This window comes from Cavia porcellus, unplaced genomic scaffold (assembly GCF_034190915.1).
Source record: "Cavia porcellus strain 051 isolate PalLab524CR breed Dunkin Hartley unplaced genomic scaffold, mCavPor4.1 scaffold_3, whole genome shotgun sequence".
Classification (NCBI taxonomy): domain Eukaryota; kingdom Metazoa; phylum Chordata; class Mammalia; order Rodentia; family Caviidae; genus Cavia; species Cavia porcellus.
The window spans coordinates 42,544,426-42,569,636 of record NW_026947486.1 but is presented as its reverse complement, the minus strand read 5'-3'; the positions used below and the strand labels follow the sequence as shown (position 1 = coordinate 42,569,636).

The window sequence follows — 25,211 nt, the reverse complement described above, 5'->3', positions numbered from 1 at the left end:
TCATACGGTATCGCTCGGTCGAGCAGCAGTATCCTGGTCGGACCGATCTTGACCGGGCTGTTCGTTGCCGTTGAGTTTTGGAGTGTCCCCTGCATTGCGCTCCGTTGGATTCGCTACGCGCGTCAGCCGTTCTGGAACCCACAATGGTTCTCTTCCTGGTTCCTGTGGGAAAACACAAACCGCACCTCGGTTCCAGCTGACTACTGGATCCGGGCCCATCCATTGTCCCGTCAGGACATCTTTCCATTTCACCCATCCCCTATTGCTAGGAGATGGATTACAATGTTCCATAGCCGGGGAGTGGTTGTTGTTGTTCAGGTTCAAAAAATTGTATGTGAATAGTGCCATGGAGAGCCGTGCCTTTGGGGGCAGGCCCTGGCTTACTCCCCCTTTTTGTTTTTGTAGAATTTCTTTAAGGCTTCTATGAGCCCTTTCAATGATTCCTTGACCTTGGGGATTGTATGGAATACCATGTTTTAATTGAACCCCCATTTTTTTGCAGAACTCATTAAAGGCTTTGCCTATATAGGCTGGTCCATTATCAGTTTTTAATATTTTTGGTTTGTCCCATGCGGCCCAGGCCGCCAAGCAATGGTTTATCACATTAGACACCTTTTCGCCTGTCTCCGCAGTCGCGAATATAATATGAGAACAGGTGTCCGTGGAGACATGGACATATTTAAGAGATCCAAATTCTGTCATGTGTGTGACATCCATTTGCCAAGTATCGCCAGGGATCAACCCCCTGGGGTTAACCCCCGTTGATACAGCAGGCGTGTATGTGGTGCATGAGCCGCACAGTCGCACGATGTCCCGCGCGTCAGCCCTGGAGATGTGGTACTGTTTGGCTAGCGTCCTGGCGTTGACATGGAATTTGTCATGGAACTGACGGGCTTGCTCTATTGGAGATAACATATTGAAAATCCACAACGGGCGAGTGGCCGCGTCAGCAGCCGCATTGCCTTGTACCATGGGCCCTGGTAGGCGTGTATGTGCTCTTATGTGAGTGATGTATATTTTGTTGTGTCTATTTATGAGCAATGTCTGGATAGACAGAAACAAATTAGTCACTTTGGAGGTTGGCTTAATTGGGCCTGCAGTCTCAAGGACCTGTATGGCATTGATCACATATTTTGAATCAGAAACAATATTAAGGGCTCCTGGGAACTTCTCGAGGACGGTTTGTACAATTTGTAACTCTACCACTTGTGGTTGATCTGGTTCAAATTGTATGCTGATCGGAGGCATACCTGAGACCACATAGGCCCCTATCCCGGTTTTTGACCCATCAGTATAGACCGTTGTTGCAGGAGTAAGGGGTGCAGGGGCGGTGATTTTTGGAAATATCACCGGATGTTGAGTAACAAACTGTAGTATAGGGTCCTTGGGGAACTGATTGTCTATCTCCCCAAGAAAAACACATCTCAGGATGGCCCAAGTGTCTATGCAAGCAGTCAGGATTTTTATTTGAGAAGCGGTATAAGGCACCCGAATAGCGTGAGGCGTGGAGCCAAAATGCTGGATGGCTCTACCATGTGCCTCCAGAGCCAGGGAAGCAACTGTTTCCGGGTAGTGTTCAATAATCTTGGCAGGTGAAACCTTAGGGTGCACCCACAGAAGTGGTCCTTTCTGCCAAATCACTGCCGTGGGCTGAGAACTGGTCTGCAACAAGCAGACCTCAAAAGGCTGTTCTGGGTCAATTCTCTGTAATGTAGCTTTGCTTAGGGCCTCTTCTATCTTTTTTAGAGCAACTCTGGCTTCTGGGGTGAACTCTCTAGGGGAGGCAATATCCGGATCTCCTCTCAGGAGATCAAACAGGGGCTTTAAGTCCGAATTAGGGATGTGTAAGTAAGGTCTGATCCAATTTATATCTCCCAATAACTTTTGCATGTCATTTAGGGTTGTAAGATTATCTGTTCTGATGGTTACCTTCTGTGGAGAAATCGATGTAGGGGAGACTTTGGTACCCAAGTAGGTTACTATGTCTCCTCCCTGAATCTTGTCAGGGGCAATATGTAAATTGGCCTTTCTCAGGGCCTTGACCAGTTGGCCTAGCATGTCCTCTAACCTATTTACATCTTTTGCACTGATCAGCAGATCATCCATGTAATGAATACACCTAACTCTGGGGAAGGCCTCGCGTAGGGGGGCCAGTAGAGAATCAAGGTAAATCTGACACATGGTGGGACTGTTGGCCATACCCTGGGGTAATGTGACCCACTCGTACCTCTGATCAGGACTTTCTTGGTTAATGGTGGGTAGGGTAAAGGCGAATCTATGGGTGTCCTCTGGATGCAGGGGGATTGAGAAGAAACAGTCTCTAAGATCTATAACATAAACTGGCCAGGACTGAGGGATGGCCGAGAGAGCTGGCAGCCCCCTCTGGATCGCCCCCAGGGGTTGCATCTGCGCGTTGACTGCCCTTAGATCATGGAGCAGCCTCCACTTACCTGATTTCTTTCTAATAACAAAAACAGGGGTATTCCAAGGGGAGGTTGATGGCTTTATGTGCCCTGCCTGAAACTGGGTTTTGACTATCTCGGTTAATGCTAAAAGCTTCTCCCTGGGTAGGGGCCACTGAGGTACCCAAACCGGATTTTGGGATTTCCAAGTGATCTTAATTGGAGTGGGCAGGAGAACTTTCTCAGTGGCCCCTAGGAAAAACCCAGCCCATGTCTATCTTTCCTTTTTTCTACAGACACGGGAGATGTCCGGCCCTGCAGGGGAGAGCCCAAGCCCTTGCCAGGGACATATCCCTGATTTCTAAGTATGCCTTTAGCTTGGGGAGAACAGGTGGATGTAAGAGTGACATCCATCTGAGTGAGGATGTCTCTTCCCCACAAGGATATCGGCAGCTGTAGAACAAAAGGTTGAAAATGTCCTTGGTGACCTTCCTCATCACACCAAGGCAGGGTCACGGCACTAACCTGGGGGGCAGCCACCATCCCCAACCCTTGGAGTGTGTTATCAGCTGTATTGGTGGACCAGCTAGAAGGCCAGTCTTTCTTGGAGACAATGGAGCGGTCTGCCCCTGTATCCAGGAGTCCTGTTATTTTTTTACCATTAACCCTGAGCGAGAGCATGGGTCTTTTATCAAGAGTCATATGAAGTCCTTCAAAAATTTCTCCAGAGGAGCCAAAACCCTGATCCCCTCTAACCCGTTGTCTAGACTGGAATCTCTCATGGAGACTGGGGAGCAATAAAAGTTGTGCTATCTTATCCCCCTCATTAATCACCATGGTCCCTACATGAGATTGGACCATAATCTTAATGTTTCCTGTGTAGTCTGAGTCTATAACTCCAGGGATCACGGTAAGGCCCCGGAGGGCTGTGGAGGACCGTCCAATCACTAAACCAACTGACTTTTCAGGTAGCGGTCCTTTGAAGGTGGTCCCGACCACCTGAACGCCCATATCGGGTGTTAATAGGAGTCTGGAGGCGACACAGAGGTCCACGCCTGCTGACCCAGGAGTAGCCCTTGTGGGGGGCTGCCACCTTGTGCTGTCCTGTCTAGGGGGTGGGGGCCCATCCGTAGGGAGGGCCCCCTCTGGCCGTTTTTTGGCTCCGGAATCTCCCTGCCACTAATACGGTTTCCCTGGGCATCAAAAACTGATCTGCAATCTTTTGCTTTGTGAGAACCTTTACCGCACCTTTCGCAGGTCCCCGTTTGTTTGTCTGATTCCTGTCTTCTGGGTATAAATTCCCCCCGTCCAGTCTTGGGGCAGTTTTTTCTTATGTGGTTAGGATCCCCACACTGGAAGCATCCCCTGGGCTTACCAGGGTCATTAGCCTTCTGAGGCCTTGTCTGTCGTAAAGCGGCAGCTAAAAGGGCAGCCACGCCTGAATTGGACAGTGGCCCTCCTATTTCTCTGCAAATCTTGATCCAAGCTTCTATGTCTTTACCCTTGTGGGGCGCTATGGCTGCCCTGCAGTCCATGGTACACTGCTCAAAGATCAACTGTTTAACAAGAGGAGCAGCAGCAATCGGATCTGAAAAGAGTCTATCGGCTGCCTCTTGCATTCTGGCCACAAAATCCACAAAAGGTTCTGCGTTGCCCTGAACAATTTTAGAGAGGCATTGTGAGGCCGCTCCTGTGTTGTTTACCTGCTTCCAGGCACGAATACCTATGTTGTGTATTTGCTCATATACACCTGGAGGGAATCTGGTTTGATCTTGGGCATATTGACCCTTACCCATAAGCATGTCCTCATTTTGTCCCCTATGGCCCCTAGCCGCATTTCTCTTGGCCTGCTCGGCAGCAAACTCAGTGTACCAGGCGCGCCAGTCCAGAAAAGCCCCGGGGGCCAGGCAGGCTTTAGCCAACTGGGTCCAATCACTGGGTGTCAGGAAACCACCGGCGGACAGATTTTCCAACATTGTTATAGTGTAAGGAGCAGTAGGGCCAAACGTGGCAACCGCAGTTTTGAGCTCCTTAATTTGCTTAATCTCCAGTGGTTCCCAGTAATTGGGTCCCTGGCCTTGCGCCAGGTGTACCGGATAGAACCCACATTGTTCGTACTCATTTGCCCCATGGGGGATTTGTTCCATCTTAAATGTCCATCTACGAAAGTACTTTTCTTGGGACCTTGGTATTCTCTCACAAGATGGTGTCTCCTTGTGAGATGACTGTCTCTCCCTATCACAAAATGGCGCCTCTTTACAACATGGCCGACCAGCCTTTAGGGCACAAGATGGCGGGTCGCCAGGCAAATAAGATGGCGGCTCTGCATGTGACAACGGTCCAGGCCACTCCCTCCATGGGGGTGGCAACGGAGGTGGGCCCCAGGCTGCCATCTCACCATAGGAACTGGCGTTTGGGACCCCCCAGGGTGGCGCGGAAGGCTCTATGACCTTCCGTTGGGGAGTGCTCAAGAGTTCTTTTCCCTTTTTTAGGTCTGTCTGCATCTTGACTAGATCTCTACGTAAAGCTGCGAAGGGATTAGGGGAGTCACTTACCTCATTGTCCTCGCCCTCCGAGGTATCTGAGTCTGAGGAATCCGAGGCAGGGGGCGCCTCTCTCTTGCCTCGCTCTCGCGAGCGCCCTCGCACGCTCCCTGCGATGGACCCCTCCCGGGAGGACTCCGAGCGGGCCCCCTCAAAAGCTCGGCGGGCCCGAGAGAGCCCGTCCGCGCTATCTTTAGCCCCGTTCCTCTCCCCTTTGAGGCAGGAATGAATCATCTCCCAGAGCGGCCGAACCGAAAGTGGAAGCCGGCACTCCGCTTCTGCTCGTTCTAAATCTTTACCCAATTTCTCCCAACAAGGCAGGGACAAATGTCCCGTCGGCAGGAACCAGGGTGCTGCCTCATCTATTTGTTGGAGGAATTCTGCAAGTGTCTTGGAACTTATTGATATGCCTGAAATCTTGAGCAGGTCTTTCACTGCTCTTACCAGTGACTTGGAACTCTTAGTGGGTAAGTTGCCCATGCCTGTCACTGAGAAGTTTGTTCTCACCGTGTGAGGCTAGTCTGCCACGTACACGTGAGCCTGAGGGGAGTCTAAAAAGCCCTGTAGGTGCGCGCCACCCAGAGCCCAGGTTTATCCCCTACTCACCTGTCCTGCAGTGCAGTACTGGAGCGTTGTCCGCCTCGTCTCGGGGGTGATCAGTTCCCCGTACGGGCCACCAATTGTCGGTGTCGGTCCCGGCCGGCAGGAAAAGCACACGACAAGAGTTGTTGGCGGACAACCTTTCCGTTTATTCTCTCTCTCCGTACAGCCTGCTCCGGGATCCCCGATCCCGCCCGAGGGAAGCCTCCTCTGGTCCGCCCTCCGCGGCTCCTTGCGTGCTTCTCTCTGCGCTTCTTCTCTCTTACTCTATTCTCTCCTATTCTCCTTCCTATTCTGCCTCTCCCCAAGGGTGGCACCAGTATATATACGGATACAGTGTCCAATCATATTAAAGTAGGCAAGGCAAGCTGATTGGCTAACGGCAGTTGTTGCTGGGCGGACTGTCTTACAGGGTGTGTTGTTTACTAAGCAGGAAGCAGGATATAAGCGCCATCTTGGCACACTCGGTGGGAGGGGTAATCTAGCTCAGGCTTCACTCTTTCCTACAGGCCTCATATCACCCGGCCAGGGCCCCCAACAGGGAATCATTGTAGTCATGTCTGCTGGCAAATATAAAGCTGACTTTTGCCTCCAAATATGGGTGCTGCTTGGCTCTTGTTCAGAACTTTGCTGTTAAACAGTGATCCAAGAGAAGGTATAAATGATGGAAATAGTTGATGCCTAAATAGTTTCTAGTGGGAGATCAGGCAAAGCCCATCAGCTCTTCAAACAATCTTTCTTTTCCTTTACCAACAAAAACATTTATAAATAGTTGATGTCCTGAACAGAAAGGCATGCTTGAAAGAGATAATTCTGGGTGAAGAATTGTCCCTGTAATCTCCAGAATGTCCCCCAAGTTCCAATCAGTTAGACAGGTTCAGATGGTACATTTACTGAACTGCCTGTTACTTCACCAGTAGGACACCAGGAAATTTATACCTATCCAAAGCGGGGACCTAACATCTGGTTGGCTACTCCAAAATTTTTAAGAGTCACTTAGGTTCACATGCTCAGGTTTGTTTGCTCATTGACCAGTTCATAGAAGACCTTTTTTTTTTTTTTTGCTAAAAAGGATAAAGCATTTATTTAAAGCTATCTCTGAGGAGATTTGGGGGTTATTACCCAAATCACTATCTCTCAATATACAGCTGTGTTAGGGTATTTTATAGCAAGAAAAGTGTGAAGGGTTTCAATGAGGCAATAGACATATTTTGGCTTGTTCCATCCCTTCCAGAACATGGACCTCTCCCTAATTTGCCTAACGAAATGAAGCTGGACTTGATCTCTTCGTGTGAGCATCTATATATTTTGTTTCATTCATCTGTGCCTAGGAGGGGTGGTAGTAACCCCTTATGTTCTTGGCCTGAGAATGTTTAGAGAAGGCATTTGTCTCAGGGAAAAAATATAACTTATTTAAAGTTCTTTTATTTTGTGGTGCCAGTTAAACTGTAACTACTCACTTGACCCTATTCAGATCTCCCGTCTACTCAGGCTGTACCTCTGTCCAATAGTATTACAATGAGTGGGTCAAAAATAGTCTGGGTTCTTGTGTATGATAATGAAAAGATTGCCTACCATTTGCCTCATGGTATGTAGTAAGTAGCAATGTTTATTGAAGATCACAGGGACAGGGATAAGGGTGAAAGGAAAATAAGTGTGAAGGGAAAAAGGGACTCAGTGGTGAAAGGAGAAAGAGATTCAAGTGCAGAGCACAAAAAAGAGATAATTTATGTTTCCATTATTTATAGAGTCAGACATCACTAATCCAAGGTGTTTCCCATGGTTTATTTCACTGTTGTCAAAAGTCTGCATAACTCCCTGGTGGTCTAGTGGTTAGGATTTGGCACTCTCACCACCGCAGCCCGGGTTCGATTCCCAGTCAGGTAAAGGAAAAAAAAAGTCTGCATAATCTCTTAAATTTAAACCTGAATAATTATTATTGTGGTGTTCTGTTTATGGTTGAAATGGGGGAAGTGGCTCCCCACCCACTGGCCCAGAGGATAGATGTACATGTAAAAGCTTATACATGCCTAGAACTTCTCCTAAACAGTTTACAAGAATTGATTTTATTATGCATGATGAAGTGAATAGCTACTTTGAAGAAAAAGTGACATTATGGTATCCATTGCTGATTTCCTATGGTCATGCTGTGAAACCCAATGATGCTTGTATTCTTTGTTACAGTGGTTTTAGTCTGTTTTGTGTTATTTAATTTCAACATAGATGAAGATATGGACAGCTATTTTGAAGAGAACAAGAGACATTACAGTAGCCAATGCTGATTTTCCTATTGTCTAGTTTTGAAGGCCTATAATGCCTTCATTACTCTGTTTTGATCAGTTTTGTACTATTTTGTGTTGTATGAATTCATTGTGTATGAAGATATAGACAACTATCTAGGATAAAACAAGAGACATTATGATAGCCACTGTTGATCTCCTGTTGTCTTGCTTTGAAATCTGTGTCACTTACATTGTTTTCTTCTGATCTGCTTTGTTCTGTTTCATTATGTTTTGTTTTACTCTCTCTAAAATAAAAACAAAATAAAATAAAATTTGGGAAGGTAGAAGGGAAGAGTGGATAAAGCTAAGCAAGTTTTGATCAGTGAAGGCTATATGCAAGTATTGAAATGTCACAATGATTTTTAATTTTTTTTATTTTAAGGAGAATAAAACAAAAGAGAACAGAACAAATCAGAACAGAACAATACAAGCAACATAGCACTTCACAACAAGACAACTAGATATCAACTGCAGCTACCATAATGTCTCTTTTCTTTGAAATACTTGAGCATACCTTCACACACAAATCAAGCATAACAAAATAGAATAAAATCATTCAAAAGAATGAAAGCATTACAGGACTTCAAAACCAAATAACAAGAAATGCACAATGGCTACTATAATGTCTCATCTAGCTCAAATAATTTGTTGATACCATCTCCCATAATCAAATCAAACACAACAGGATAGAAACAATCAAAACAGAAGAATAAAACATGGTAGGACTTCAAAACAAGATGATAGTAACTCAGCAATGGCTGCTATAATGTCTTGCTTTCTTCAAAATAGCTGTTCATACTATCACACATAATAAAATCAAACAAAACAGAATAAAACCAATCAATCCAATGAATGAAAGCATTATAAGACTTCAAAAGCAATATATAGGAAACCATGATTAACATAATAGATACCATTACATTCAAAATAGCTGCCCTTATTGTCTGACAGCATAAAATCTAACAAAACAAGACAGAAAAAAGCCAAATGTAACAAAACTGTGTAAACAATGCAAAAGTTCAAGATAAGACAATGAGTAATTGACAGTAGTTTCCACCTTTCCCTCCCAAGTATTTCCTCCCCTTTGCTCTTACATTAACTATTTTGCTTTTGAATCCCTTTTTCTTTTGGATTAACTCCTGTTTCTTATACTAAGGCTCACACATATGAGTTTGAACTGTTTTAACCATGAACATGATCTTCAGTTGTGTCCATTTATCTACAGGAGCCTTGAGATTATTCTACTTTATACTGGGTAGCTTTCCACTGCACAAAAGTACCATATGAGCAAGTTACTCTTGCTTTTTTTTTTTTTTTTTTTTTGGTCTCCTGTAACATGGAACAATTGTGTTCTCTCCTTTGATTTTCAATCTATAAATTTCCTTTCCAGCTAAATGTGTTTCTTATATACAGTATATCAATGGATCTTGATCTGCTCTCCCTGTGTTTCTTTTTATTGCTGACCTGAGACCATCTACATCAATGATTACAACCAGCATACATTTGATTGTCTCTGCTCTGCTATCCTCCTGTTGTTGGCCCTCCACTTTTCCCCTTCATTCAGTTGCCTGTCTCATTTGGAGATCCTCCTCTGCTGCTGTTCCTGGGACCATGGTTATCTTTCTCTCTCTCTCTAGGATATTCTTTAGCACTCTCTGTAGGGTTGGTTTGGTAGTCATAAATTCTTTCAGTTGTTCTTTATCATAGAAGTATCTTCTTTTTCCAACAATTTTGATAGATAGTTTTGCTGGGTAGATCAATCTGTGTTGGAAGTTGTTTTCTTTCAGAGTTTGAAACACTTAACTCCAAACTTTTCTTGACTTGATGGTTTGTGTTGACCAGTCTGCTGTGATTATGATTGGTTTTCCTCTGTAGGTGATCTGTTTCTTTTCTTCAACATCTTTTAATATTCTGTTCTTGTACTGAATTTCTGAGATCTTGATTATTATATGTCTGGGTGTAAGTTTACTTTATTTATGGCCAATTAGAGTCCTATATGCCTCACTTGTCTGCATGCCAGATCCATTTCCCACGTTTGGGAAGTTCTCTTGTATTACTTCTGTGAATATCCTTTTAATTTCATTTGTGTTGACCCCTGCTTCTTCATTGATACCTACTCTTAAATTATGCTTCTTTGCCTCATCTTGAAGTTGTTGAGTTATTATTTCCTGATTCTGTGTTATTTTTAAGAGATCTTTCCTTTCATGATCACTAGCTGCAATCCTGCCTTCAATGTTTGAAAATCTATCTTCAGTCTCTTTCAATCAGTTTTGCCAGCTTTCAGTTGAATTTGTAATTTCCTGCATCTATCATTGAATCTGTTTCGTGCATTGTAATCCCTTTCTGTATTCATTCAAGGTTTCCATCATTTTCCTATTCTCCTCTTTATTATCTATGTCTTCTTTAGACCTGCTGAACAATTCTTTCAGTATGTTTGTAATTTCTTCTTTTACCTGAGACATTATTTATGATTTGACGGCTTTTACAATCTCATAAAATTGTTTCCTTACTTCAGTTGCTATCCTTTCAGAGATTTCAGGTGTGTGATTTTCATTTTCTTCCATGACTGTATCTCCCAAACTTATTGTGTGTGGGTTAGAAGTCTGAGTTTGCCTTTTGCTCCTTTGACATTCTCCTCAGTTCCTCCCAACAAGCTGGTTGTGGGGACTCAGGCACTTCCCACGTTGGCTACCCCAAAGCAGTGTAGGGGGATGGAACAGGTACCTGGATTTGTCTAATTCCAGATTTACACAGAGGTATAGGATGTGGAGCGGGCTTCCCCAAAGCTATGTATCTACACTTGGACTTCACTGATGATCAGGGGTGCATGTACGTGGGGCTGCTTCTCTCAGCCTGTGTGTTTACACTGGGACTCCTGTGAGGGTGGCAGATACATAGGGTGTGTTTGTCTGATTCTGCTAGTGGATGATGGCTGTCTGAGCAAGGGTCTCAAATGGCAGCCTACAGATGCAAAGGGCTTACCTGGCTGTGTATCTCTGCTCCTGCTGGCTGCCTACAGGAATGAGCCTTATGGTGGCAGCTCCCTGAAGGTGAAGGTGGATCTGCTGGTTCTCTCTGCCCACACTGGCCACCTGTAGGACATGGTCTTTTGGTGGCAGCAAACTGTGGGCAGAGAGGATCTGTCTGGCTCCTTTGGCTTGCACTGGGCATGTGGAGGAAAGGGCTTTTCAGCAGTGGTGCCCAGCAGACAGAAGTGGGTCTCTTCCTGTTTCTCTTTGCCTGCATTGGGTGCCCACTGGTTCATTTTAAGTTCATTCCATTTCAAATATATGTTAAAATATCTGTTGGATGGAAACTGACTTTTGTCTCCTGCCTCCTTAATTTCATAACTAGAAAAATGGAGAAATTTTTCTACAGAAGGCTTCCTATTATGTTTTTCTTGGAGAACTAATATTATTCTTAAATTGATTTATTTTTTCTACACTAGAGGCCTTGAATAATAGAACCAAGATAAGATGTGTAAATGTCTAACCAACTATGTCTAAATTTAAGTACAATGAACAATGCCTGGGGTAAAGCTTTCTAAATTGACTAAGTCCTGTGATGAGGGAGAAGGGGTAAGTTTCAGGAAATTCAGACTCAGATTAATTGGAGGAATAGTCTTTTTGACATGTGTATTTCTTACTCTTTTACCAATGCAAATTTAGGATGAAACATTGTTTAGAGTATAAAAAACAAAATCATGCCAGTAATGTGACTTTATGTTAATGTGTCAGAAAAACACAACAAGTTCAAATAAATAGCATAATTTTGAACTTTGAACTTCAAAAATAAAAAGACCAAATCAAGCCTGAAGCTCATACAAAGGAGAAAATTATAACAATCAGAGAAGAAATTAACACAATGGAGACTAAGAAAATAAAAAAATCAATGAATTGAGGAGTTGTTTTGTTGAAAGATTAAATAAAATTGACAAATTTTTATCCAGCCTTATCAAAAGAAAGAAAGAAAAGACTTATATCAATACAAGTAGGAGTGAAAGGATGAATGAGTCCACCAGAAATCCTGAAGATCATTAGTTCCTACTTTAAGAACCTGTATTCGAATAAGATGGAAAATATAGAAGAAGTAGACAGATACATATCAAGTGCCAAAGATGAATTAGGAAGGTATAACAAATCTAAATAACCCAATATCAGTCAAGGAAATTAAAGTTGTAATTAAAAACCTACAAACAAAGAAAAGCTCAGACCCACATAGATACACTGCTGAATGCTAAATGAAATTTAGAGTGACCTTATGTCATGAATTCTCAAACTCTTTAATGAAATTAAAAGCGAAACAATATTTCCAAATTCATTCTTGGAAGCAAGCATTATCCTGATTCTAAAACCAGAGAAAGATCTAAACAAAACAATAAACTATAGGCCAATCTCCTTAATGAACATAGATGTAAAAATCCTCACCAATTCAATGGCAAACAGAATGCAGCAAATCATCAAGAAGCTTATACACTATGATCAAGTAGGAGTCATCCCAGGGATGCAAACATGGTTCAACATATATCAATCAATAAACGTAATATGCTATATTAACAGAATAAAGGACAAAAGCCATATGATCATCTTAATAGATGCAGAAAAATCACTGAACAAAGTCCAACAATCATTTATGATAAAAATTCTACAGAAGTTGGAGATAGATGGTCTTTATCACAATCTAGTGAAAGCCATCTTTGACCAACCAACAGCCAACCATCATACTAAATGGTCAAAAAATGAAAGTTTCCACTCTAAAATCAAAAGCAAGACAAGGATGTCCACTTTTTTCAGTCTTATTCAATACGATTCTGGAAATATTAGTCAGAGAAATTAGAAAAGAAGAATAAATGAAAGGAATAAGGATAAGAAAAGAAGAAATTATCATTATTTGCAGATAGAAGACCCCAAAGACTTCAACAAAAACTTCTAGATTTAATAACCAAATTCAGTAGCATAACTGGATGCAAGGACAACATTCAAAAACCAATAGCCTTTCACAAATAGTAAACTCAGTGAAAAAGAAATTAGGGAAACAACACCTTTCATATTATCCAAACAAAACCATACTAGAAATAAATACCTAGGTATCAAACAAATAAAAGAAGGAAAACAAATATCAAACAAATAAAAGAAGTAAAACTCTTTTATATTGAAAATGACAGTTTTCTGAAAAAGAAGACTGAAGAGGATTTCAGAAAATGGAAAGATGTCATTTGCTCTTGGGTAGGAAGAACCAATATAATGAAAATGGCCACACTTTCAGAATTTCTATATAGATGTAATATAATCCAATAAAAGTACCAATGGCATATCTCATATAATTTGAGAAAACAATCCTAAAATTTATTTGGAACCAGAAGAGACCTAAAATAACAAAAGCAATTCTAGGCAACAAAGGCAAGGCAGGGTGCATCACAATCCCTGACTCAATATTTCACTATAAAGCTATTATGATAAAACAGCATGGTACTGGCAAAAAATGAAAATAAAAAACCAGCAACAGATCAATGAAACATAACAGAAGATACAGAAACAACTCCAAACAAACTCAGCCACCTTACTTTTGGCAAGTGAGCCAAAGACTTTTGTTATGAGAAAGATAGCCTCTCTATTAAATGGTGCTATAAAAACTGGTTTTCCACACACCAATGATTAAAACTAGACCCATATTTTTCACTATACAGCAAACTAAAATCAAAATGGATCAAAGATCTAATTATCAAAACAGAAAAACTAAATCAGCTGAAAGAGAGAATAAATCTTGAAGACATTGGTGTAGGCAAAGACTTCTTGAATAAAACCCTGGTGACACAAAATACCTGGGATCTCATCTTACTAAGAAGGTTTAGCACAGCAAAAGTAACCATCAACAGAGTGAAGAGACAACCCAATGTGGAAAACATTTTGCCATTATTTCCTCAGACAAAGGACTAACATCTAGAACACATAGAATATCAAAAGAGAAAAATCAGACTTCCCAAATTTAAACACTTGATTGAAAAATGGGTATATGAAATGCATACTGCAGATAAACAAGTATAAAAGGAAAATAAATATGTAGAAAAAATGTTCAGTATCACTGATGATTCAAGATGTAAATTAAACAGTGATAAGAATTTATCTCCTTCCAGAAAGAATGACAGCTATCAATGAATTGATGAATAACTAATGCTAGCAGGGCTGTGGTGAAAAACTCCACTGTTGGTGGGAATATAGACTGGTGCAAGCACTGTAGAAAACAGTGTAAAGAGTGCTAAAATTCAATATTAGAGGTTCTATTCAATCCAGGTATTCTCCTTCCTGGTATCTTCCCATAAGAATTAAAAGCATTGTAACACTGTGCTATATGCATACCCATGCTTATAGTGGCACAATTTGTAATAGTTAAATCTTGTAAACAGCCCAAATGTCCATCAACAGATGAATGGATAAAGAAGATGTGTTTTTCTTTAATGCAATGCAGTACTACTCTGCCATAAAGGAAAAGCTTGCGACATTTTAAGCTAAATGAATGCCCCAAGATTGGGAGCATTGCAGTGCCACACCAAGCCTGGTAAAAGTCTGGCCAATGAACTCTACCTAGCTAGTAAGCTTTGGCATGCTGTTCTGGGCCTGGTAAAGGTTTGTCGATGAACTACACTCAACAGGGGAGCCTCGGTGGCTGTGTGGGGGCCTCGTAAAATAATGTTCCATGAACCCAACGAGCCAGGGAATATCAGAGTGCCTCACTAATTAGTAGGGACTGGCCCTGTGACCCAAACAAGCCAGGGAGCATCAGTGTGCTATCTATCAGCTTCTGCCCAGCCAGGGAGCCTTTATGCAACACAGAAGCTTGCTAAATGCTTGCCCTGTGACGCCCAACCAGATAGAGAGTTTCAGAGCACCACACTGGGGCTGGCAGGGACCCATCCCTTGACCATAACCAGCTGTGGAGCATTGGAGCACTGCATCAGGCTTGGTAAAGGTCTGCCCAGCTGAGGAGCCTTGGTGTCCACATGGGGTCTGCTAAAGTCCCAAACCATGACCTCAATCAGACAAGGAGTATTCATATGCTTCACAGGACCTGGTAAAGATGCACTCAGTGAATTCCACCTAGCCTGGGATCCTTGGTACATAGCTCAGCCTTGAAAAGATTCACCTGATGATTCTCACTCAGCTGGAGAGATTCCCTCCACTACATACAGTCAAAACCAACTCAGGAGGCAACTGGGACTTTGCATTTGGCTGCCCAAGAGGTCTACAGAACAATGAAAAAAATGAAGGAGCAAAAAGCAGTCTCTGAGGCCAGGGATTCAGTTCCACAGCATAAGTGCCTATCCAACAAGTCCTGATTTTGATCCCCAGCACCAAAAACAACCAACAAAAGAGCAATCTCAAACCTCCAGCCCATCACAGAAAACTCTAGAAGACATGGATATAAAAGAAAGTATCAGACACATACCTGAAAATTCTGAAATGATAGGGAACCCAAGTAAAGAAACAATTCCATGAAGCTGTAAAGTGCATCAGATAAGAAATAATCTCCCAGGTAAAATGAGAAATGATAAATGAAATGAAAGAAATGATGAACACATCTAAAGAAGACATACTTAAAAACTAGAGGAGCATTGGAAAATGATGGAAATCTTGAATAAACAATACAGGAAAGAATTAGAATGCATAAAACAGATTCAATGCTATATCCAGAAAATCAAAAATGCTACTGATATTTGGCAAAATTGCTTGAACAAACCAGCAAAATGTGACACACATTAAGGCTACTTGCACAGCCAGTTGGAGACTCCCTCCAGCCTGTTGCCTATTTATGCAAACAGCTCAAAATTTTTAATAAAGGTTTGTCTGTTAGTAGATTTTAGCATCAGCTGCACTTCTTATCCCTGAGACCCCAAAAATTACTTTCCACCAATCCCTACAAGTACATTCTTCATACATCTCCCACCTTCTCAGTCATCATGTTTTAACAGTTCTCTCAACCCTCAGTTACCTTCTGCTGCTCATCTGTCCTAAAACCTGCCAACCTCCTCCCAATACTTGACTGTCTAGACTCCACCTCCAACATGAGTGCACTGAGCTCCTTGAATTTACTCTCACCTGCTTCCAACACATAACACTGGAACATATCCCAGAATCCCCTGATGGTTTATTGATGGAAGCACTTCAAAGTCTACTCCTTTCCAGGCAAGATACACTGTCATTTAAAACTATCATGATAGCAAATCCTCCTATCTTTACTGAGAAGTAATTGAAGGCAGCAGCCTTCTCTACAGGGACAACTTCACAGCAGACAGAACTTACCACATTCACTAGAGTTCTCACTCTCACAAAGGATAAAGCCATCAACATTTACACAGACTCCAAAGATGCAAATAATACTCTATACTCAAACATCCAAATTTGGCATGAATGAGGGTATTTAACTGCAAAAATATCACTTTAAATATGGGCCCCTTACCCAGGCCCTGACAGCACGGGTTGAATTTCAGTGCACTGGGAAAACTTGGAACTCTGCTCCTGGGTGATATGAGCATGCCCTGCATCTGAAATCACAATAAGACCCACTGGAGGTACCTGTGGACCTAACCAGGCCAGGCCCAGGCACTTCCAAGCAGCAGGCAGGGCCTGGAATCCAGTCCCAGGCTGTGACTGCACAGGTTTGATTCCAGTGACTGGGGAAGCACTAGAACTTTGTTCTCAAGCAGTAAGAACATGCCCTGTGTCTGAAATCACAAAAGGATACATAGTGTCCCTGCAGGCCCAACAGGCCCACTCCCAGTGAGCTCCAAGTTGGCAAACAGTTTCCAGCAGTCTTCTCTGGGAGCCAAAAGTGGGCCAGGTGATGCCCAGTGCACTGAGGAAGCTTTGAAACATCACTCAAAACCTGGGAATAGGGGTGCCTCTAGCTGCCACTGAGGAACACCACACCAACCTGGGACCTTGACCCAGGCCTCTGTGAGTTTCTTGTGGGAGTCCCACCAGCCCTGGGGAACGTGTGCTGCCCTAGGTCCTTGACCACACAGCCGCCTGCTTCCTGTGCACATCCAGTCAGCATAAGGAATGCCATGCTGCATTGGGACCTTGGACTGCGCCCAGTGGATGTCCGGACCTAGGGCATCTGCTGGCTCCTTGGGGACACTCCCTACCTCCTGAACCTAATACTGCTGTTGATCTCCCACCCTTTCTACCAGAACTCTGGAATACAGCGGGTTAAGTGCACTAGCTTGAAGGGAGATTCAGTAACAGCTTCAACCAAACAGAAGATCTCAGCAGGCTGCAGTCAGTGTGGTGAGTATGCCCCTAAAATAGAGATGCACAGTGGGTAAATAGGGCTAGAAGTAGAGCTCCCTCCAACTAACTGTAAGACTTTGATGAGACTGGCAAGTGTTTGGGTGACCCCTTCCTGCACACAGAAAACATCAGGCAGGGTGAGGAGTGTGCCAATAATGACTCTGCCAACTTAGAGAAAATTAAAAGGGCTTATGAGACACACAGGCACACAACAGTGACACAATAGGGCTTCAGCAAACATAAACACTATAGACAGGGAAATTTGGTGACCTGGAGTAACCTAAAGATAAAGTAATAGCAGGAACTAAAAGTTGACCTACATCAATACTCCTAGGCTTGTCAGCCCAGGAAGAACATAGGACTCACCCCACAGGCCCTGTAGTGGAAAGCCAATCTGTTCATTGAGGGACACGACAATTGGGTTGATGTTTCAACCTTATACTAGGACCCAAGACACACTACCAATAGTTGCCACAAGTGGAATAGAAGGACCAAATATTAATTTGAAAGGTGAAAATGGGAAAATGAAAAAGCAAAATGCAATCTCAAATATCTAGTCCACCAGGAGCAAGTACAGGAGACACTGAAATACAGGACCTCAAAAATAATGCACTGAAAGTCTCTGAAAAGACAGGGAATGAAATAAAAAAACAATTCCATGAGGCTACAGAGGAAATCAAATTAGAAATAATCTCCCATGTAAAGATAGAAATAACAACCTTAGTAAAGGAGTTGCTGAACACAGCTAAAGAAGAAGTAGAGTAAGGGGGAGATTGAGATAAAAGAAGACATAACAATACAGGTCAAAGCATGACAATTTCAGCAACCTAGTGCTTCACCACAAGATAACTCAACTTAATAGTAGTTACCATAGTGCCTCTTTCCTTGAAATATTTGAATATAACTTCATTTACTATAGCATCAAACATATCAAGACAGTACAAAACCATTGAAGTGGATGAAAGTATTACAGGGTATTCAGAACCATTTATTTATTTTTATTATCTTTTTAATTAAGGGGAAAATTTAAAAAATAGCAGGATATATTATAGTAACTTTTTTGATTTCCTATTAACTTGATTTGAAGCCCTGTATTACTCCCACTATCTTGTTTTGACTGAATAGACTCTGTTCTGTTCTGTTTGATAGTATCAAGTTTGAGGGTATAGGCGACTATTTTGAAGACAATAAGATTCACTATGATGCCCATTCTGGTTTGACTATTATCTTCTTTTGAAGTCCTGCAATGTTTCCAATGTTTAGGGTTTATTGGTCTTGTTCTGTATGGTTTTGTTCAATTTTATTATACCTAATGATATAGGCAATTCTTTTCAAGGAAGAGGCATTATGGTAACCATTGTCGATAACCTTGTATTCTGTTTTTACATCATGTGCTATGTCTATCCTTTGCTTTGAATAACTGCTTTATTTTGCCATTTTTTGTTTTATTCTCTTCCAAAAAAAGTAATAAGAACTGTGGGAGTAATAAAACCCAATATGCGTAAATTTTGTTGTAAAAAAGAAAGGAAAAAAAAGTGCTCTAAAGGATACAACTGCAAATGTTTTTAGGTGTGCTAAGATAGATGACCATATTACTGAATTTTTGTTGGGTCACTGAACACAACTGTTTGCAGTCTAACTGTTTGAATGTTCACTTTGTATGCTTTAATCCTGTAATCTGAACAACTATTTCTAAGATGACAGTATGTAATCTATTAACTAGTGATTTCTTACCATTTTTTTTGCAATTCTGTAATACTTGTACCCTTATACTGTTTTATTTTTTTCTTTAAATAAAAAATAATTTTAAAAAAGAAGAAATAGAGAAAGAAGTACAAAAGCATGGAAAACTGAAAAAAATCTTGAACGAACAATATAGAAAACTAGCAGAATTCATGAAACAAAGTCAAAGAGACATCCAAGAAACAAAAAATTCTACTCAGAGTGGTCAGAATCATTTAAATGAAGGGTCAGAATCATTTAAATGAAGCTGAGAATAGGATTTCAGACCTTGAGGACAGGATTGCAATTAGCGATCATGAAAGGATAAAACTTTTAAAAATACAAAATCACCAAGAAATGACAATCCAACAGCTTCAAGATGATGCCAAGTGCAACAATGTAAGATTAATATGCATCAGTAAAGATGCAGAAGTCAATGTAAATGACATAACTAAAATATTCACAGTAGCAATAACAGAAAATGTCCCAAACATGGGGAAAAATCTGACATACAGATAAGTGAGGCATATAAAATGCCAATAATCACAACCAACACAAATCTACATCCTGACATATAATTAAGATCTCGGAAAGGCACCATAAAAATAGGATACTAACAGCTTCTAGAGAAAAGACACAATTCACTTATCAAGGAAAACCCATTAGAATCACAAAGACTTTTCAGCATAAACCCTCATGTCAAGATGAGCTTGGAGTGAGGTATTTCAAGCCCTGAAAGGAAACAACTTTCAACCCAGATTGATACATCAGCAAATTTTCTTTCAAATTTAATGGAGAAACAAAATACTTCCATGACAAAGAACAACTGAAGAAATTAATGTCCACCAAACCAACCCTAGAAAGAGTATTGAAAGACATACTGCACAGAGATAAAAATGACCAAATTCCCAGGACAAAAACAGAAAGAAACCAGCAGGTAGGAAAAGAAAATAAAAAATGAGGAAAATCAGAAAGTAAACAACTGGAATATAATATGGCAACGTTGAGTGAGTACATATCAGTTATATCCATAAATGTAAATGGCCGCAATTCACCTATCAAAAGAAATAGGTTGACAAAATGGATCAAGAAACAAGATCCCACAGTATGCAGTATAGAAAAAACACATCTGACCCAAAAGGAAATTCATAGATTAAAAGTCCAAGGATGGAAAACAGTAATCCATGCAGCAGGAATCCAGAAGAAAGCAGGGGTAAGTATTCCATTTGCAGACAATGTGAACTCCAAACCTAAAATGATTAAAAGAGACAAAGAAAGTCACTCAATACTTGTTAGTAGAAAAATTCAAGAGGAAGAACTAATAATTACAAATATATATGCACCAAATGCAGGAGCACCCAACTATATAAGACAGATACTAATAGAAATAAAAACCAAATACACAAGAACACAATTATAACAGGGGACCTTAACAGCCCATTGTCTCAAAGAAATAGATCAACTAGACAAAAAGTCAGCAAAGAAACAATAGAACTGAGTCATACCTGAGAGCAATTGGACATGGTAGATGTTTACAGTGTTCTACCCAACCACATCAGAATACACATTCTTCTCAGCTGTGCATGAGACATTCTCCAAAATAGAGCATATATTATCCCATAGACATTCTTAAGTAACTGCAAAAGTATTGAAATTATCCCATGCAAAATGTGAGAGCATAGTGCATTAAAATTGGAAATTAATGGCAAAAGAAATTGCAAAATCTGCATAAACATATGGCAATTAAATAACAACCTTTTAAACAACCAGTGGGCTACAGATGAAATTAAAAAAAAATACAGCAATACCTACAATCCAATGAACATGCAGAAACAACATATTGCAATCTGTGGGATGCAATGAAAGCAGACTTAAGAAGGAAATATGTAGCAATAAACTGTCATATTAAGAAAACTGAATGAGCACAAATCAACAACCTAATGCTTCATCTCAAGCTTCTAGAAAAAGAAGACCAAATGAAACCCAGAGCTCGTAGAGGAGAGGAAATTATAAAGATTAGATCAGAAATCAATGCAATTGAAACTAAAAAAAAATACAAAGAATTAATGAATCAGAAAGTTGGTTTTTTGAGAGAACAAAAAAATTGACAAACCTCTAGCTAACCATATCACGAAAAAAAAAAAAACCCTAAATTCACGCAATAAGGACTGAAAAGGGGGAAATTACACTACTTTCCACGGAAGTACAAAAAATCATAAACACTTACTTTGAAAATCTCTACTCACATAGAGTGGAAAAAAAAGAGCAAATGGACAGATTTCTAGAAAAATATGAACTACCGAAGTGCAACCAAGAAGATACAGCAATTTTAAATAACCCAATATCAGCTATTGAACTTGAAAACATAATTAAAAACTTACCAACAAAGAAAAGCTCAAGTCCTGATGGATTCACGGCTGAATTATACAAGAAATTTAGAGAATATTTGATGCGAATACTCCTTAAACTCTTCAATGAAATTGGAAAGAAAGCAATCCTCCCTAAATCATTCCTGGAGGCAAGTATTACTCTAATACCACAACCAGAGAAAGACCCAACCCAAAGGAGAACTATGGGCCAGTCTCACTAATGAACACTGATGTAAAGATTCTCAATAAAATACTGGCAAAAAAATGCAGAAAATCATCAAGAAGATTATACATCATTACCAAGTGGGATTCATCCCAGGAATGCAGGGATGGTTTAACATATGCAAATCAATAAATGTTATACACCACATCAACAGAGCCAAAAATGAAACCACATGGTCATCTCAATAGATGCAGAAAAAGCTTTCAATAAAGACCAATGCTTGTTCATGATAAAAGCCCATCAGAAACTCAGAATACATGGTGTCTACCTCACTCTTATAAAGGCCCTCTATGACAAACCAAGTATATGTCATTATACTAAATGAACAAAAACTGAAAATTTTCACTTTTAAATAACGAACGAGACAAGGATTCCCTCTATCACCACTCCTATTCAACATAGTTCTGGAAACACTAGTGAGAGCAATCACACAAGAGAGAGAAATAAAAGGAATAAAGATAGGAAAGGAATAAGTTAAATTATCACTATTTGCAGATGACATGATACTTTATATAGGAGACCCAAAACACTCCATTAAAAGACTACTATAGGTAATAAACACATTCAGCAGTGTAGCTGGATATAAAGTCAGTGCTCAAAAATCAATAGCATTTCTGTACACTAACAAAAAAGTCACTGAGAGAGAAATTATGGAAATATTGCCCTTCAAAATAGCATCGAAAAAAATGAAATACTTGGAATCAACCTAACCAGGAATGTAAAAGACCAATATGCTGAAAATGATGCTATGCTAAAAAAGGAGATTGAAAAGGATATTAGATAATGGAAGGATATTCCTTGCTCTTGGATAGGAAGAACCAACACTGAAAATATGATCATATTCCCAAAACTGTTATACAGATTTAATGCAATCCCAACAAAAATACCATTAACATACCTCAGAGGTCTAGAGAAAACACTCCTAAAACTCATTTGCAAACAGAAGAAACCTAGTTTAGCAAATGCAATTCTGGGCAACAAAGGCAAGGCAGGAGGCATCTCAATTCCTGACTTGAAACTATACTACAAAGACATAGTGATAAAATCAGCCATGATACTGGCAAAGAAATAAACCTGAGGATCAATGGAACAGATAGAAGATGCAAGCACAACTACAGAGACACTCAGCCCCTTGATATTTGACAGTGAAGCTAAACATGTTCACTGAAAGGATAGATCTTTAATAAATGGTGTTGGAAAAATTGGCTCTCCACACACCAAAGATTTAAATTAGATCCATGCCAATCACCATGCACAAACCTAAACTCTAAATGCATCGAAGACCTAAATATTAAAACAGAAACACTAAATCTGCTGGAAGACAATGTAGGTAGAAGCCTTGGAGACACAGGGGTAGGCAAAGAATTCATGAGCAAAACAAAAACTGCACAGGAAAATCTGCAAAGAATCAACAAATGGGATCTCATATCATCAAAAAGTTTCTGCACTTCAAAAGAAATCACCAACAGAATGAAAAGAAAACCCACAGAATGGGAAAGAGTTATAGCCAACAACCCCTCAGACAAAGGACTTACATTCAGAACATATAAAGAATTGAAAAACATCGAGCCCCCAAATTCAAAGACCCTCTCCAAAAATGGGCATCTGAGATGACCACACTGTTCTCAGATGAATATATACAAATGGCAAATAAATACATAAAGAAATGTTCACCATCACTGGTCATTTGAGAAATGCAAACTAAAACAACACTGAGGTTTCATCTCACTCAAGAAAGAATGGCTGCCATCAACAAATCAACTGATAACAAATGTTGGTGAGGCTGGGGGGAAAAAGGAACACTGTTCCACTGTTTGTGGGAGTTTAGACTGGTGCAACCACTATGGAAATCAGTACGGAGTATTCTCAGAAGACTATGATTGGAAGATTCATTCAACCCAGCTATTCCCCTTCTGGGTATTTTCCCAGAAAAACTGAAAAGGTCATATCACAGCCCTATATGGGCACCCATATTCATAACAGCAAAAGTTGTAATAGCTAAATCTTGGAAACAACCAAGATGCCCATCAACCGCAGAGTGGATGAAAAAGATGTGGTATTTTTATATAATGGAATATTACTCAGCTATAAAACAGATGATCTTGAGGCCTTCATAGGCAAATGGAGACAACCTGAGGATATCCTCATTAGTGAAATAAACAAGAATCATATTGATAAATATCACATTGTATCTCTAGTGTAAAAAGTAACTGCAGGAGTAATAAAACCCAAAAGGTGTAATTGCTATTGTAAAAAAGAGAGGAAAAGAAAGTGCTCTAATGGATATGACTGCATGTATGTTTCAGTGCATAGGATTGATAACCATACTACCAAGTTTTTGTTGGATAGTTGAACAGAACTGTTTGTAGTCTTGCTGTTGAATGTCCCCTTTGTATGCTTTAATTTTATAACTTGAACAACTATCTGTAAGAAGACGATATGTAATTTTCAACTAGTTGTTTCTTACTATTAAATTTTCAAATTCTGCATTATTTTTCTGTTTTGTTCTTTTCTTTAAATAAAAAAATTAAATAAAATTAAACAAAATGGGCTCCTTGGGCCAGGGATTTAGCTCAGTGGCATAAGCACCTACCTGGCAAGCATGAGGTCAAGAGTTCAATCCCCAGTACCACCAAAAAACAGGGCCTCTAATCCAAGACCTGAATGTGACTCCCTTTACCCCCCTAAAGCTGCAAACATTCATTGAAAGAGAAATCAAAGACCTAACTCACAGGATAAATATCTCACACATAGCATTTGTGGAAATAATGAGACTTATAATGTTACAGGCAGCTGAGTTAGAAATATTATAGCCAGTCAGACAGGGCTGGGCCTTCAAAGGAGCCTGTGAAAAAGACCAGATACCTTGCAAACTTGGAGAAGACAGACACCTCTGCTGAGGGTCAAATCTCAAGACAAAAGATAAAACAAATGCAACCATATCCTAAAGTACAAATATCAGGGATTGACATTCTAAATAGATATGGATCTACTTAAGCGAACCAGGAGTTAGCATCTCAACCCCCTATAGAAAGAGTCACTGCTATTTAACAATGCCCACTTGCTATGTGACTCACTTCTCCATTTGTCCTTGATTTGGTCAGTTTTACCTACAACAATTAATCTTATTGGTTGACTATAGTTCTGTCCCACCTCCTGCCCATCTGCCTTGTGAGTTCCCATGGTTTCCCCATTTTGGATCCTGCTCAACTCATGGTTTTGCTCTATAAAAGTCTCTGGAAAAGACAGAATCTTTGGCAACTCGCTTGGGACTCCTTCTGTTTCCTCTCACACAGGAGCTTTGTTTCTCTCAATAAATATATTCTACTCTTTTTTTTTTTAACAGGTCCACAGTCTTTATTGGTCAACCTGTAGTCACAGGCTTTTTCACCAATAGCAAAAAATCGTTTACAGAGCTTGCAGCCTGGTCTTCTTTGCCTTGGTCTTCTTTCCCTTGGTCTCTCCAAACTAGGAACTTAACAGCCGTTGCGGGGTGTGGTAGTGTGTACCTGTCAGCCCAGCATGGTGAAGTATGACCCTTAGTCTAAGCACAGCTCCAGAGATCATCTCCTCAGTGTCAGCCACTTCCAGGAACCCTGGGGACACCAGGTCTTGAGCTTTGTGGTGTATCATCCCTGTAACCTCCGCGGTCTTCAATCTGGCACCGCTGCAATAAGCACAACTGTCAGGAAAGATCTTTTCCTTCCTCAAGCCCTCAGCATCACCAAGGCCTGCCTGGCCTGGTCCCGATGCTGTGCCTTCGCTTTTTCAGGACTGTGACCC

General features: G+C 40.7%; 1 protein-coding gene across 1 annotated transcript; it reads right to left on the bottom strand.

Annotated features, from left to right (window-relative positions):
- Window positions 1–25,061, bottom strand: LOC106027932 (endogenous retrovirus group K member 24 Gag polyprotein-like). Its single transcript, XM_063245561.1, has 4 exons — window positions 24,938–25,061; window positions 4,106–5,325; window positions 3,778–3,958; window positions 1–155 (listed from the first exon to the last, which is right to left on the bottom strand). Exons 1-4 carry the CDS (start codon window positions 25,059–25,061, stop codon window positions 1–3), a joined length of 1,680 nt encoding a protein of 559 aa, XP_063101631.1.
- Window positions 25,062–25,211: the final 150 nt, after the last annotated feature.

What these genes read in the sequence shown, in the direction of transcription:
- LOC106027932 (XM_063245561.1), bottom strand. Translation starts at nt 25,061, where the DNA reads ATGATACACCACAAAGCTCAAGACCTGGTGTCCCCAGGGTTCCTGGAA. An exon ending in TCACCATGCTGGGCTGACAG is followed by an intron (nt 5,326 to 24,937) that starts GTACACACTACC and finishes AGACACTTGCAG; the next exon opens with AATTCCTCCAACAAATAGAT. An exon ending in TCAGAAGGCTAATGACCCTG is followed by an intron (nt 156 to 3,777) that starts GTAAGCCCAGGG and finishes CACAGGAACCAG; the next exon opens with GAAGAGAACCATTGTGGGTT.